Below are 12,548 nucleotides of genomic sequence, written 5' to 3'. Positions count from 1 at the left end.
CCTTTGGTCATCCCTTTTAAAAAAAAAAAAAATCCCTCTACTGGATTTTTGATGTTCAAATGTGATATCGACTCTTGGCCACTTCTTTGGCTAACTGCTTCCTTCAAAATACTCCTCTGTCCTCGTCTGAGTTAAATGCCTGTGTCTCTGCCTGTCTCACCTCCCTTTCCTTCCTAAGTCCACTTGACCTGTCCTTGGCTCCCACCCTTACCTCAAGCCCCTCTAGACTTCTGTACTATCATATCTATAGTCACTCTGAAGATACAGGGAGATACAGTGAACTCTCCCTTGCCACACTCTCTCCATTCCTAGTGCCCAAGACTCTATACTCTCCCGCTCTCTCTTGCCTTTCCAGTAACTACTTCTGGATTGCCTCTGGAGGTTCCTCCTTCTCCACCTAAGTGAGGAGATACTAGGGATTTGGTCCACAGGTCCTGTCTTATCTTTCCTCATGCTGTCTCCAGGCAATCTTATCCAATCCCTTAGGTTTAAGTGTCATCTATATTCTGATGATGTCAATGTACATCTCCAGCTGAGAATTCTTCTCTGCCTCACTTGGGCATGAACAATTGTCCTCTTGACCTCTCCATTTGAATACCTCACATTCACAGCAACTTCATCTTTTCCAAAAGTTAACTCCCACCAGGATGACTGTTTGCAGCAACTCCAATGTCCCAGCACCTTTGTGCTTTCAGTCTTTATATATCCTGTATCCTCTACCTGGGATGATCTTTGTGTGCCATAGACACAGCTGCACTTTTATCTTTTAGGCCTGTGCTTCGATTTCAGCACTTCAGAGAGGCCTTTTCTGACCATTCACTCTAAACACATTCTCTCATTATTTTCTGTCACTACATAGTTTCGTTCGTAAGTATCATAATGTAGTAAATTACAAATTTTTTCTTTCCTCTTTTGGGGGAGAGGGGATAGGGATGGGAGTCTTTCTCTTCTGAGAAGCTCCACAATAGCAAAAACCATCTTGTTATTTTCTTTTTTTTTTTTTTTTTTTTTGTTAGTGGGGATTGAACTCAGGGGCACTTTACCACTAAGCTACATCTCCAGCCTTTTTTCTTTTGAGACAGGGGCTTGCTGAATTGCTGAGGCTGGCCTTGAACTTGTGATCCTCCTGCCTCAGCTTCCCAAGTCACTGGGATTACAGGCATACACCACCACAACCAGCTCTCCTTTTGTTATTTCCTAATGTATTCTAAGCACATTGCAATTGCCTGCAGCTTAGTTATATTCAGTAGCTGAAAGAGTAAATAAGGTCATGAGAATATTTTGATTCACCCTCACTTTCCTCATCTCAGTGCCATGAAGCTCTGAATCTGTCCACTTATAGCACCCCCTGGAATAAGAATTAAGGTGGATTTGGGCACATGAGAAGAGAAGCTGGTACAGTTTTTGATGGTCTAGGAAAGATTCATAGAGTAGAACTTCATAAAATCTTTTCTCAGAGCAGAAGGATTTTTTAAAAATCTAAAAGCTAAAGAAAGAGCTGATTTTCTTACTTGTAATCAGGAATCAGGCCAAAGACATGGCTTTGTTTGCAGATGCTCAACCTCTCCCTAAAATGACACCCTGTGCTTCCTCCTTCCCTCTAGTGGAAAGACAAATGGGGAGCCAGATTGTGAAGCCTCTGCTCCTGTGCCACCCCCAGGCTGCCTGGAGGAGATTAGCCAAGAGACCAAGGCCAGGGTGGAGGAAGAAGCCTACAACAAGGGGTGAGTCAGACCTCGGCCAGCCCGGGGGCACCTGGCAGATCTCAGAAGATACCTTCCCACGGGCCTTTTCTTTTCCTAAGAGGTTTTGGGGAGGCAACCAGTGATCCCAGGGCCTCCTGACCCCGTAGGAAAAGTGTAAGACTATTCCACAGGAAGAACAGAAGGAAGCTGGGAAGGAGGGTGTGGTTAGGCAATAATAGACTGCTCTCTTTTTAGGCTTGAATACTACTGCTGGGAATGATCTGGAAATCAGGGGCTCAGGGTAGGTTCCTCTTGGTGGTGCTTGAGGTTTCCCAACACATGCGAGAAGCAGCCATGTTGCTGCCAACCATTACCCAGGGGCAGCTGCAACTCTGCTTCCCAGAACTGCCCTGTCATCCCCTCTTCCTCTAAACTAGAGTCCCCTCCAGCTTCCAATTATCCCCTTCTCTAACTGAGCTGCAGGAGTACCTAAGGCTGACTGTTAGTCACTGGGGAGATGGCACTGAGCAGGCCCAGACCCCAAGATAGAGAATCACCTCCAACCTGGCTTGATGCCCCCCACAGCTCCTGAGGGAGATGCAGCTTCCTGCCCATCAGAACCCCGGAGCGTCTGTGTGGCAGTCACACGTAGTGGGGGGACTGCTCCAGCCAAATCACTAAGTTAAGCACCATGCTATAGGACAAGTAAACATATGTTCAGGATGATACTGATCCTGGGAGAAGGAAATCAGAAAGTTCTCTCCAGGAAAGCCTATCTTTTCACCTACAACTGTTATCTACCCTCAGAATGTGTGGGGACAAACTCCTCCATTGGTTTTGTGAATATTTACCGACTACCCTTCTAGGTTGAGCCCTGGCACTTCTGAAAACTGTCCTGTGCCCTCTGAGATGGGGCTTACCCTCTCTGTTTTACCGATGAGAAGATGAAGTTCCAAGGGTTACGCAGAGAACAAATGCAATCTTATCTCTACAATATGTTTTGTAGGATAAGAATCCAGGAGACCCTGTGCCCGCATTTTTTTTCCCTGTCAGTTTGTCACAGTGTCACATAAACAGGAAGGATGACTGAGGAGTGAGGGGAAATTGTACTGACATGAGCCACGTTGGGGTTCAGTGGAGCTTCCCAGCTTTTTCCTGTTGTGTGGAATCACAGGAAGTGCATCATTAATGGAGGTGCTCAAGTCCCCTCCCCTAGGAACTCAGGAAAGGATGCTCCTCCATGCCTGGCCCTTCCAGATCCAGTTGTTCCTTTTTGCCTTCCAGATATCAGGAAGGTCTAAAGAAGACCAAAGAACTTCAAGGCCTAAAGGAAGAAGAAGAAGAACAGAAGAGTGAGAGTCCTGAGGAACCTGAGGAGGTAGAAGAAACTGAGGAAGAGGAAAAGGACCCGAGAAGCAGGTGGGAAGCTGTGTATGGAGACCTGAGATTACTAAAAATGGATTATGATTCATTTATTTGCCAAATTGCACAAAAATCTCTGGAAATGTCAGTCCAGGGCAGTAGTAGGTCTGGGGCCCCAGCATGGCCAACAGAGAGACCAAGAGGGCACTCAAGATGGAGAGGTGGTAGAGGAAATTAAGTGCAAAAAATAGTTCACAATGGAATATTTGCAAGAATTGAGGGGTCAGAGGTGGTCATGGGCAGGACAGACAGCAATCAAGAGCTCTTATAAGCTGAGAGAGAGTAAAGGATCCTGAATAGACTCCCTCCCAGCCTAGTCATGATCAGCTCATTTTTTAGCCCGCCTCAGGAACAATCCAAAACCAAGGAAAGATTCAACCAAGAGGGTTCAGCCTGCCTGAGTCAACCTCATTGTTCAAGGGAAATGGCATCTAGGAGAGCTGGGGAAGTGCTTCCCCAATGCTGGGACACATGGCCTCTCCTGAAGGAACCTCAAGCAGCTGGATGCTGTTCTCCTTATGGCTCCTTCTTCTTGGGGGTCCTCTGATTTTATCTTTTAGGCCATCATACTGCCCTTCTTCTCTTTAATGTCATCAAGCCCAAGTCCAGACAAGCCCTTCCTTTGGCATCCTGAATACAGTGAAAACAGGCTAGAACTTCTAACGCTACCAAACACTGAGAAAAAAAAATAAAGAGAGAGAAATAAACAGAGAGAGTACAAGGAATATAAACAGTCTGGTTTACAAAGCACAGGCAGGATTTATCTCGCTTATTTTGATCTCAGGCAATTGTCATCCCCCTTCCATTTCATAACAGGGGAAATAAGGCTTTGCCTGGCATCCATTTCTGCCAGCTGGTTATAAGTACTTGGCAATGACCACCTGTAGCATCCATCACTCAAAAGTGTCCTCTTGATCATCCTGATCCTGAGAGAGCTTGTTCTGTCTCCCAACTTCTGCTCCTCCTTGGATTTGCTTTTTGGTTTTGAGAATAGACCTGTTCATCAGGTGACAGATACCAGGCATGAGCACAGCCCTCAGAAGGGTCTTCGTCGTTCAGCACAAGGACGTAGCTTCACCTTTTCAGGCCTAGCAGTGTGGTGTCATCTTCTCCATAAGGGCTGAGGTTGCTATCATATTAGCCTCAAGAGCTGTTGTCTTCAATGCCAGGTGATCCTTGTCCACCTGAGCCGCTTAGACACACAGTTGCCTGCAGACACCTGCTCTCAAACCTGATCCGGAGGCCATGAAACTTTGGTACCTCACTAACAAGCCAGGTCGGAAGTTATTAAAAATTCCACGTCCTATTTTAGTACATTTTAAAAACATAAAAGCTAACTCCAGCAGCTGGTCCCTTATAGAAATTCAACATGAAACACAAGTGTCTTTTTTTTTTTCTGAGTTTCTACTCTGTTATATGCCATAATGTAATCTGTTATAAGCATTGCTTTCTGGAGGATTGGTTTAAAAGAAGTGTGGGTGAGTCAATCCAACATCTTAACAATATTCAAACAGAGAATATATCTGGCATTGATAAGACATTGAACAATTGAGACTTATGATGTATGATATGAAACTTTGTCTTTTTCCTGACATTTTTTCAAGTCACTCTACAAGGTTAAAATGATATTTAGACAGGTTCCTTTATTTTACCCTTAACTCTAAGAAAACAAGTTTATTTACAACAACCAAAAAATTGACTTCCATAGGAATTCTTTTTCTAATCTCTTTATTGTTGCATCTCAATTGTGCAGAATGATGGATAATTTATTGTGGCATATTCATACATACATGAAAATACAATTTGATCATGCTAACCTAATTTAATCTCTGACTTCTCTTATAGACCAGAAATGGATAACTACCTAAGGGTCACAAAGTCAGGTCTTTTTTTTGCTACTGGAGATTGAACCCAGTTGTGCTTTACCATGGAGCTACATCACCAGTCCTTTTTATGCCTTATTTTTGGATCTCACTAAGTTGCTTAGAGCCTCTCTAAATTACTGAGGCTGGCCTTGAACTTGCGGTCTTTCTGCCTCAGGCTCCTGAATTGCTGGGATTACAGGTGTGCACCACCAAAGCCAGGACTTAACCTCCTTTGTAGTCTCACTTTAATGTAGGGTTAGGGTGGGATTCTTCCCACTCTAGTAGCCTGTTTGGGGGCATGAAAATATAGCTCCAAAGAGTGACTCCATTTTGGCATCCAGTTATATCTTAATAGGATCAAAAGAATCTAAATAGGACTGAAAGGAAATAAGGCTTGCATTTCCAAGCTCTACCTTCTCAATAATTGTGAAAATAGCTAGTAGTTTTCATATCAGCCAGCATGCTCTTTTTTTTTATTGCTAAATTGTGCCTGAAATGATCTGATGGGGTTCTCACATGTACAAGAAACCAATCACTGTTCCCTATGGCCTTAATATGGGAGGCAAACATTCTGAGCATTTGGCCTCTTTCTAAGGAATTGAGTTTTTCAATTCATGGCAAGTTTTTCACTCTCTACTAACTCTGCCTTAGAGCTCCCTACATCTCAGCAACAGGCCTTCTGGTGGAAAATCAAGCTGCTTTTGAGAGCTTAGCACAGTTCTTCCACTCTGGACACAGTTGGAGATGGAACTGAGAACAATGAGTTATGCTTCTTAGCACTGATGCAGGGTACAGGTTAGAACTTGGAACAGATCGCTAATAAAGCTAAGAGCAGTAGCATGCTGGTGCTATCTGATCCATGGGAGTATGGATCAGCCAACCTTGCACTCTGGGGATCAAGAGAGTGCAGATATCAGTGATCATCCCATGAATAGATGAGAGCATGTGTGAATGGGTGAATGATCAAACAAGTAATAGAATGTTCCTGACCAGTAGCTCTCACCATCAATGCTATAGACCAGTGGTGTCAAAACCATCTAGGGAAATGTGACTATAGATTCCTAGACCATAACTCTGGAGATTCTCATTCAGAAGGCCTGAGGTATTTTGAAAAATTGCTGCCAAGATCCATGCATAGCTGAGAACCACTGCTCTGGATAGCATAGGAGGAATCCCCAGACAGAGAGCATGGGTCTGGGCATCATACATTGGCCCAATATACTAAGCCCTCCACCTGTTTTTTCATTGACAGCAAACTTGAAGAATTGGTCCATTTCTTACAAGTCATGTATCCCAAACTGTGTCAGCACTGGCAAGTGATCTGGATGATGGCTGCTGTGATGCTGGTCTTGACTGTTGTGCTGGGACTCTACAATTCCTATAACTCTTGTGTGGAGCAGGCTGATGGGCCCCTTGGAAGATCCACTTGCTCAGCAGCCCAAAGGGACTCCTGGTGGAGCTCAGGACTCCAGCACGAGCAGCCTACAGAGCAGTAGGAAACCTGATTCCTAGCCAATGCCCTGCTCCAGGACATCAGCCACCACCTTGTCCCCAAGTCTAGTGCATCAGGTTCAGGTCCATGGACATCCTGCCACCCCTCCCGTTGGGGGATGAGGAGGGCTTCTCTTCACACTTGGCACCACTGTGGGAATTATTCAGACCACAGTAACTTGATGTTCTTGGAGGATCAACAAACCTGCTTGGAAAAGCATCTGGTGGATGAAAAAGTGACTGTCACCAAGGAAGTCTAGGCAAAGGGAAGGTCTCCTGATCCTAGCTCAGATGGCTAGAGAGAATTAATACACCTTCACTGGGGGACAGTAAGAAGCTCACTCTCCCCTTTTCCTCTCAGCAGTTGGGTACCAGGAAGAATTGTGCTTAACAGCTAACACTGGCCCAAAGAGTCAGACCTAGAATTCCGAGTCACACGTGAATATCTTCCCAATTCCCATCTCATTCTCCGTAACACTCCTTTGACCTCTCCTTCTCCCCTTCAGAATCAGTTTCTTTTCACAGAATAGGACAGGTTTCTCAGAAAAATGGACAGGCCGGATTTAGCTCAGTGCTTGAAATGAAATAGGGGAAGATGCAAATCAAGGTCTGTGCATGTGTACACAAACACAACACCCACAACACGCGTGTGCACGAAGCCAACAACCCTTCAAAAGTGTGCTCTAAAGAAATACGATGCGTGTCAAGCCAACCCATAGATTTTCACTCAGTGTGGGGCAGTCACAGCACCTGTACAGTGAACTATCCACACAGAATGAGGATGTTTGAAAAACACTGAAAAACTTGTGGCTTCTATGGCAGACTTGCTGGTCTCCATGTCAGATGCCAACTCTAAGCTGCTGTACAGCACAGTCTGTTTCCTATTTGTTCTCTCCCTTTGAAAGTAGTTAACCCACCTCTCAAGTGAGCAAGGAGAAATGGTGTGCTTTCAGCTTCAAGCTTTCGCTCTAGGGGGGCCACATGCAAGGGGGAAATTGCACTTTTGGGCTTCCGTTGCAAGGGGATTTCCAAACCTCGAATACGCTCTGGAGCATTCCCAATTGTTCAGCACAGAGCTGAAGGAGCAAATCTCCAATTTGATGCCACTCCCCTCCTTTTCAGCCACTGCCTTCATCAGCCCTCATCAGTTTGGTGGTGGTGGTGGGTGTTGGCTTCAGTATGGGTTCTATGTGGTTGCCTTAGGTTTTGTTTGCTATTGTTTACTTTTGCAGCCAACATTCATATAGAACTTATTCTGAGCCAAGAACTATTCTCAGTATTATATGAGAGTATTAATTCGTTTAGTCCTCAAGGGGGAAAAAAAAAAAACCCTCTGAGATGGATATTATTCTTTCCATTTTCAGATAAGGACACTAAAGCACAAAAAAAGATAAGTAACTTGTTAAGAACACACAGCTAGTAAATCATGGAGCTAGCTCTCCAAACAGGGTGGACTGTTTCCAGGGACTATACCCTTAACCCCTGCACTATATTGCTTCTCCAGTAGTCTCCTAGCTGGATGCCTGTCCTTCCAGTCTCACTCACCTAACTGGTCCTTCAGCTCTTCCAAGGCACCTCTGCTTCCCAAACTATGGCTGTTTCCCAAACTATTGCTTCCCAAATTATGCTGTTCTAGACTTCCAGTCATTAGTTTTTCTCTTGCTCTTATTTTCTTTTCTTTTGTTCACTCTTGAGGACCAAGTGCAAAAATCGCCCCTCCATACAGGCTTTAATGACCTTTTTCCCACACTCTCCCTACACCCAACATAATGGTTCATACCCTCTGTGCTTTCTGGCTCTTAAGTATTTTCATTATTTACCTATACCTACCATCTATCACCATAATTTATTTATATTATCTGTTCCTCCAAGCATTTTTCCTCAAAGACAAGAACCATGTCTTACCCATCTGTTGGGTAGGTACCTAACATGGTGGCTGATGCTTGGGAGGGGGTCATTAAATATTGGTCAAAAGAAGAAGTGGAACATTTAAGATGGTGGAGAGTACCCTGGGACTGCTGAGATTTTTGCAGTTTTCCCAGTACCAGCACCAGCACCACCTCCATCTCTATGAGAAGAGTCACATTTTTGTTGACCTGAGCTTGTTTTAATATTTCTCAGGCTATTCTGTGAAGAGCAGGAATGCAACGAGGCTAGCAGCAACACTGTTTCCAAGTTCAAGGATGGGCTCAACACAATCACTCCCTTCAAATAGTCACCTTTAGACTAGACCCCACTTTAAAACTGCATGTTTATTGAAGGGGGTGTCCTTTACAGTGGCTGGAAAATGACTGAGAGAGAAGCCCAAACCAGGGTTGACCAAGGATGTGCCATTAAGGTAAAGAGGTGCAGAACAAAGTAGAGGGACTTTGGAGGCATGGGTGGATGGTTTACCTGGCCTCTTCCAATAGGCACAGATACAACTGAAGAAGCTTTAGTTACACAAGGCCCTCAGAGCCAAAGGCAGGCTGTGAATGGAGATCCAGAGAGAACAGCTGTAGAACAAGACTCTAGGTGGCCAATATCCAATCTCAGTCCCCCATAAAGAAGGACTAGGCTGAATTGGCCCATTGCCCACCTGGCATAAGGTTCCCATCCCTGTTTCCAGGTGAGACAAGGCAAGGAGAGCTGGTGCTGAGAGCTTCTGCACCTCCAGCTTCCCCTACAGAAAGGCCCTCAGAGAACTTCAGACACAAGCCCTCGCCCACAATACTCCATTTGTGAGTAAGGAAAGTTGAGGAAGAGGACACTCCAAAAGGGAGCCTAAGGGTAGCCATATTAAAATAGGCATGGCTGAAAAAGTACTCATCAGTCTGTTTTTTTCTGGAAGCAAAGATCAACCTGAAGTAGTTGTATCTGCTGCCAAAGCAGCCGTGAAAGGGAAGAAGCCCTGTATTTCTAATATGGCATTGATCTGAAATAAAGTTCCCCTCAAAATGCCTCTGACATTGCTGCTGAGCCTTAGATGTCTGGTTGCCTACCTTCAGTTGCAAAGTGATGTGTGGTTTGCATCATTGTTGACCTCACCTCCTGAAAGACTTTCACTTTCTGGCTGCCGCAAAGTTGTGTGTGCTGCTTCCCAGGAACAGCCTGGCAGAGTCAGACAGGAAGGGAGACGCTGGATTTGTGTATCACTGGCTGTCAGTTGCTAATGTTGTTAAGTCTCACACAGGTGTGCTAGCATTGAACTATAAAGTGTCACATACCTGAGTTTGAAAAATAAAAGCACATTTCTAAACCTTTGGCAGCAGACAAATGCCTCTTCATTTTATGGAGTGGAGCCACAATCTTATTCCAAACCTGAACAGGATTCCTTTGGATATGAGTTCCTCCCAGAACCAAGCCAGAGGTCCCCAGCTGTGTTAGTCAGCTTTTTTTTTTTTTATCACTGTGACTAAAATACCTGACAGTAACAACTTAGAGGATTTAGAGAAGGAAAGGTTTATTTTCAGCTTACAGTTTCAGAGGCTCAGTACATGGTCAGCAACTCCACTGCTCTGAGCCTGAGGTGAGGCAGAACATCCTGACGGAAGAGTGTGATGGAGAAAAGCTACTCAGCTCAGGGTGCCCAAGAAACAGAGAGAGGGGAGAAGTCAGGGGAGCAAGATATAATCCCCAAGGGCACACTCCCAGAGACTTACTTTCTCTAGCCACACCCCACCTGCCTACAGTTACCACCCTGTAGAATAATTCTTTCAAATTATTAATCCATCAATAATTCATCAATTGATTAGGTCACAATTCTCATATTCATTTCACCTCTGAACATTCCTGCATTATCTATCACATAAGCTAATTGAAGAACATCTCATATCCAAACCATTAAGGCAACCATTGGGTCATTGTAATATGAGTTTACCTCACAGGGGCTGGATCAGTTCCTGTCCTTCATTCTTTGCCCATTCCTGGTTCTAGTTTCCTGTTTCTTCCTCGTATATGATTTTTTTTTCATTAATATATTTTACTATGTGATAGAAACTACTAAGTTTTCACCAACCCTATTTCCATTTTTTCTTTTTTTTTAATTTATATATGACAGCGGAATGCAGTACAATTCTTATTACCCATATAGAGCACAATTTTCGTAACTCTGGTTGTATACAAAGTATATTCACACCAATTCATGTTTTCATACATGTACTTTAGATAATAATGACCATCACATTCTACCATCATTTCTAACCCCATGCCCCCTCCCTACCCCTCCAACCCCTCTCAGGGGAATGTGGACCATGTGGATCTAGTGTCCTAAAAACAAACTCTTCTGCCTAATATTCCACACTTTGTTCATTCTCTTTTCTACTGCTCAAAATCAGAGGATTCTGAGGAGGCATCTGAAGCCTGATAAGATAAGCAGAACCCCTGAATGGAGCAGGTCTCTGATGTGTACTTACAACATCAAACTGTGACATGAGTAAGAAGTAAAAGTTTAGTGTGTTAAGCCACTAAAAATCAAGAAAGTTTGTTACAGCAACTTACCTATCCTGAAGAATGTATATATTTGTACCTGAAATAGGGGTGGTTTAATAATAAAATTTTAAAATTTGAGAAAGTGGTTTAACAGTCAAGTATTGAACAACAAGCTAATCTGGGGAGCTGGAAAGATAATGGCCCATGTTGTGAATAAAACAAAAACATTTGGTGAAATCCTACCCATGATAATTTGAAAGGCATTCCATGAGTACCTTATAATTCTAGAAGTGAGTGGAAGAGCAGAAGCATTGGAATGTGGGCCTCTATTGGCTGCTTTTGACAAGCTATTTCAAGAAAAGGTAGCACTTGCGGGGCTGGGGTTATGGTTCAGTGGTAGAACACTTGCCTAGCATGTGTGAGGCACTGGGTTCAATTCTCAGCACCACATGTAAATAAATTTTTAAAAAGTCCCATCAACAACTAAAAAAGTAACTTAAAAAAAAGAAATAAAAGACCAAAATGAAAAAAAGAAAGAAAGAGAAGCACTAAGGAAAGAATTGTCTATTTTGAAGCAGAAATAAAAAACAATATAGAGAACTTGTAGGGACTTAAGGGTTAGAAAACCTTATTCCTTCTATATCCCAAACAAACTAAATACAAGTTAGAGAGAAAAAGAACCACTAAAATGTCTCAGTTAACAGACCAACTTAGCCTTATGGAAAAGAATAGATGCAGGATGTGGCTCTCCCATTAGTGGTTCCAAATGAAGTTAGGTTAGCCACAAGAAAGTACTGGGACAGGTAAAGCAGAAACAGATTTAGAAAATAATCCTGACAGAGGATTTGGGCTATGATTATTGGCACGTGGAAGCAAATAACCCATAAATCTATATTTGTGAGGGAATCATATTTACAAAGAAACATAAGCCAGAACTGAAAACCTCTTCAGAAAACCACCATTGAGATCCAGCGCTTAGGCCAGTGAGAAGGTGTGCTCCATAATAGCTGCTTCAAATATGGCCAATAAAGATATATGATGAAAGGCCTCCTAGAAAGAAAACAAGGGCCACAGAGATCAGTGGACACTGGAGTTTCAAAGTTGAATCGGGAGCTAAACAAAGGCAGGTCACGGTGGTAGGCAGAATTTCTAAAATGGGTTCCCAAAGATGCCCCACCCCAATCCCTAGAGTATTTGAAAATGAGGTATAACTCTTTAAGTTATGTTGTAACTTTCACATTATTTGGTAAGTTGAACTTAACATAGAAGATTATCCAGGTGAGCTCAGTGTAGTTACATGAGCCTTTCAAAACAGAGAGCTTGCTCTGTTTAGGAGTGGAAATTGGAGAGATGAGAAGGACTGAAAAACTCCTTCAATTCTGCAAGCTAAAAAAATCACTGTTTTAAAACTGAAGGGCCTCTGGGAAATCAGGATCTTATTTCTATAAACTCAAAGAAATGAATTCTTCCATCAACTTGAATGAATTTAGAAGTGGATTCTTCCCCAGCATCTCCAGTAAGAGCTTACCCCCAGCTGATATCTTGATTTCAGTCTGGTGAGAACCAGAGCAGAGCTCAGCTACAGCCCACCCAGACTCTGAGCCACAGGAACTATGAGATAATAACTGGGTGTTGCTTTAAGCTTCTAAATCTGTAGTGATTTGTTATGCAGCAA

The 12,548-nt window shown here is 43.4% G+C and overlaps 1 protein-coding gene across 9 annotated transcripts in view; it reads left to right on the top strand.

Moving 5' to 3' along the window:
• The window catches only part of Irag1 (inositol 1,4,5-triphosphate receptor associated 1), a 118,224-nt gene extending 108,518 nt beyond the window's left edge, over positions 1 to 9,706 (top strand). For all 9 annotated transcript variants that reach the window (XM_076846886.2, XM_076846884.2, XM_076846885.2 and 6 more), the window contains 3 exons: positions 1,605 to 1,724; positions 2,970 to 3,104; positions 6,225 to 9,706. In XM_076846886.2, coding sequence (XP_076703001.1) covers positions 1,605 to 1,724; positions 2,970 to 3,104; positions 6,225 to 6,468 — 499 coding nt within the window. In that variant the 3' untranslated portion in view covers positions 6,469 to 9,706. The remainder of the gene's footprint in view (positions 1 to 1,604; positions 1,725 to 2,969; positions 3,105 to 6,224) is intronic.
• The last annotated feature ends 2,842 nt before the right edge of the window (positions 9,707 to 12,548 follow it).

Source organism: Callospermophilus lateralis, chromosome 2 (assembly GCF_048772815.1).
Source record: "Callospermophilus lateralis isolate mCalLat2 chromosome 2, mCalLat2.hap1, whole genome shotgun sequence".
Classification (NCBI taxonomy): Eukaryota; Metazoa; Chordata; class Mammalia; order Rodentia; family Sciuridae; genus Callospermophilus; species Callospermophilus lateralis.
Note: the sequence above shows the minus strand (reverse complement) of the source record. Positions and strands in the feature narration are given on the sequence as shown.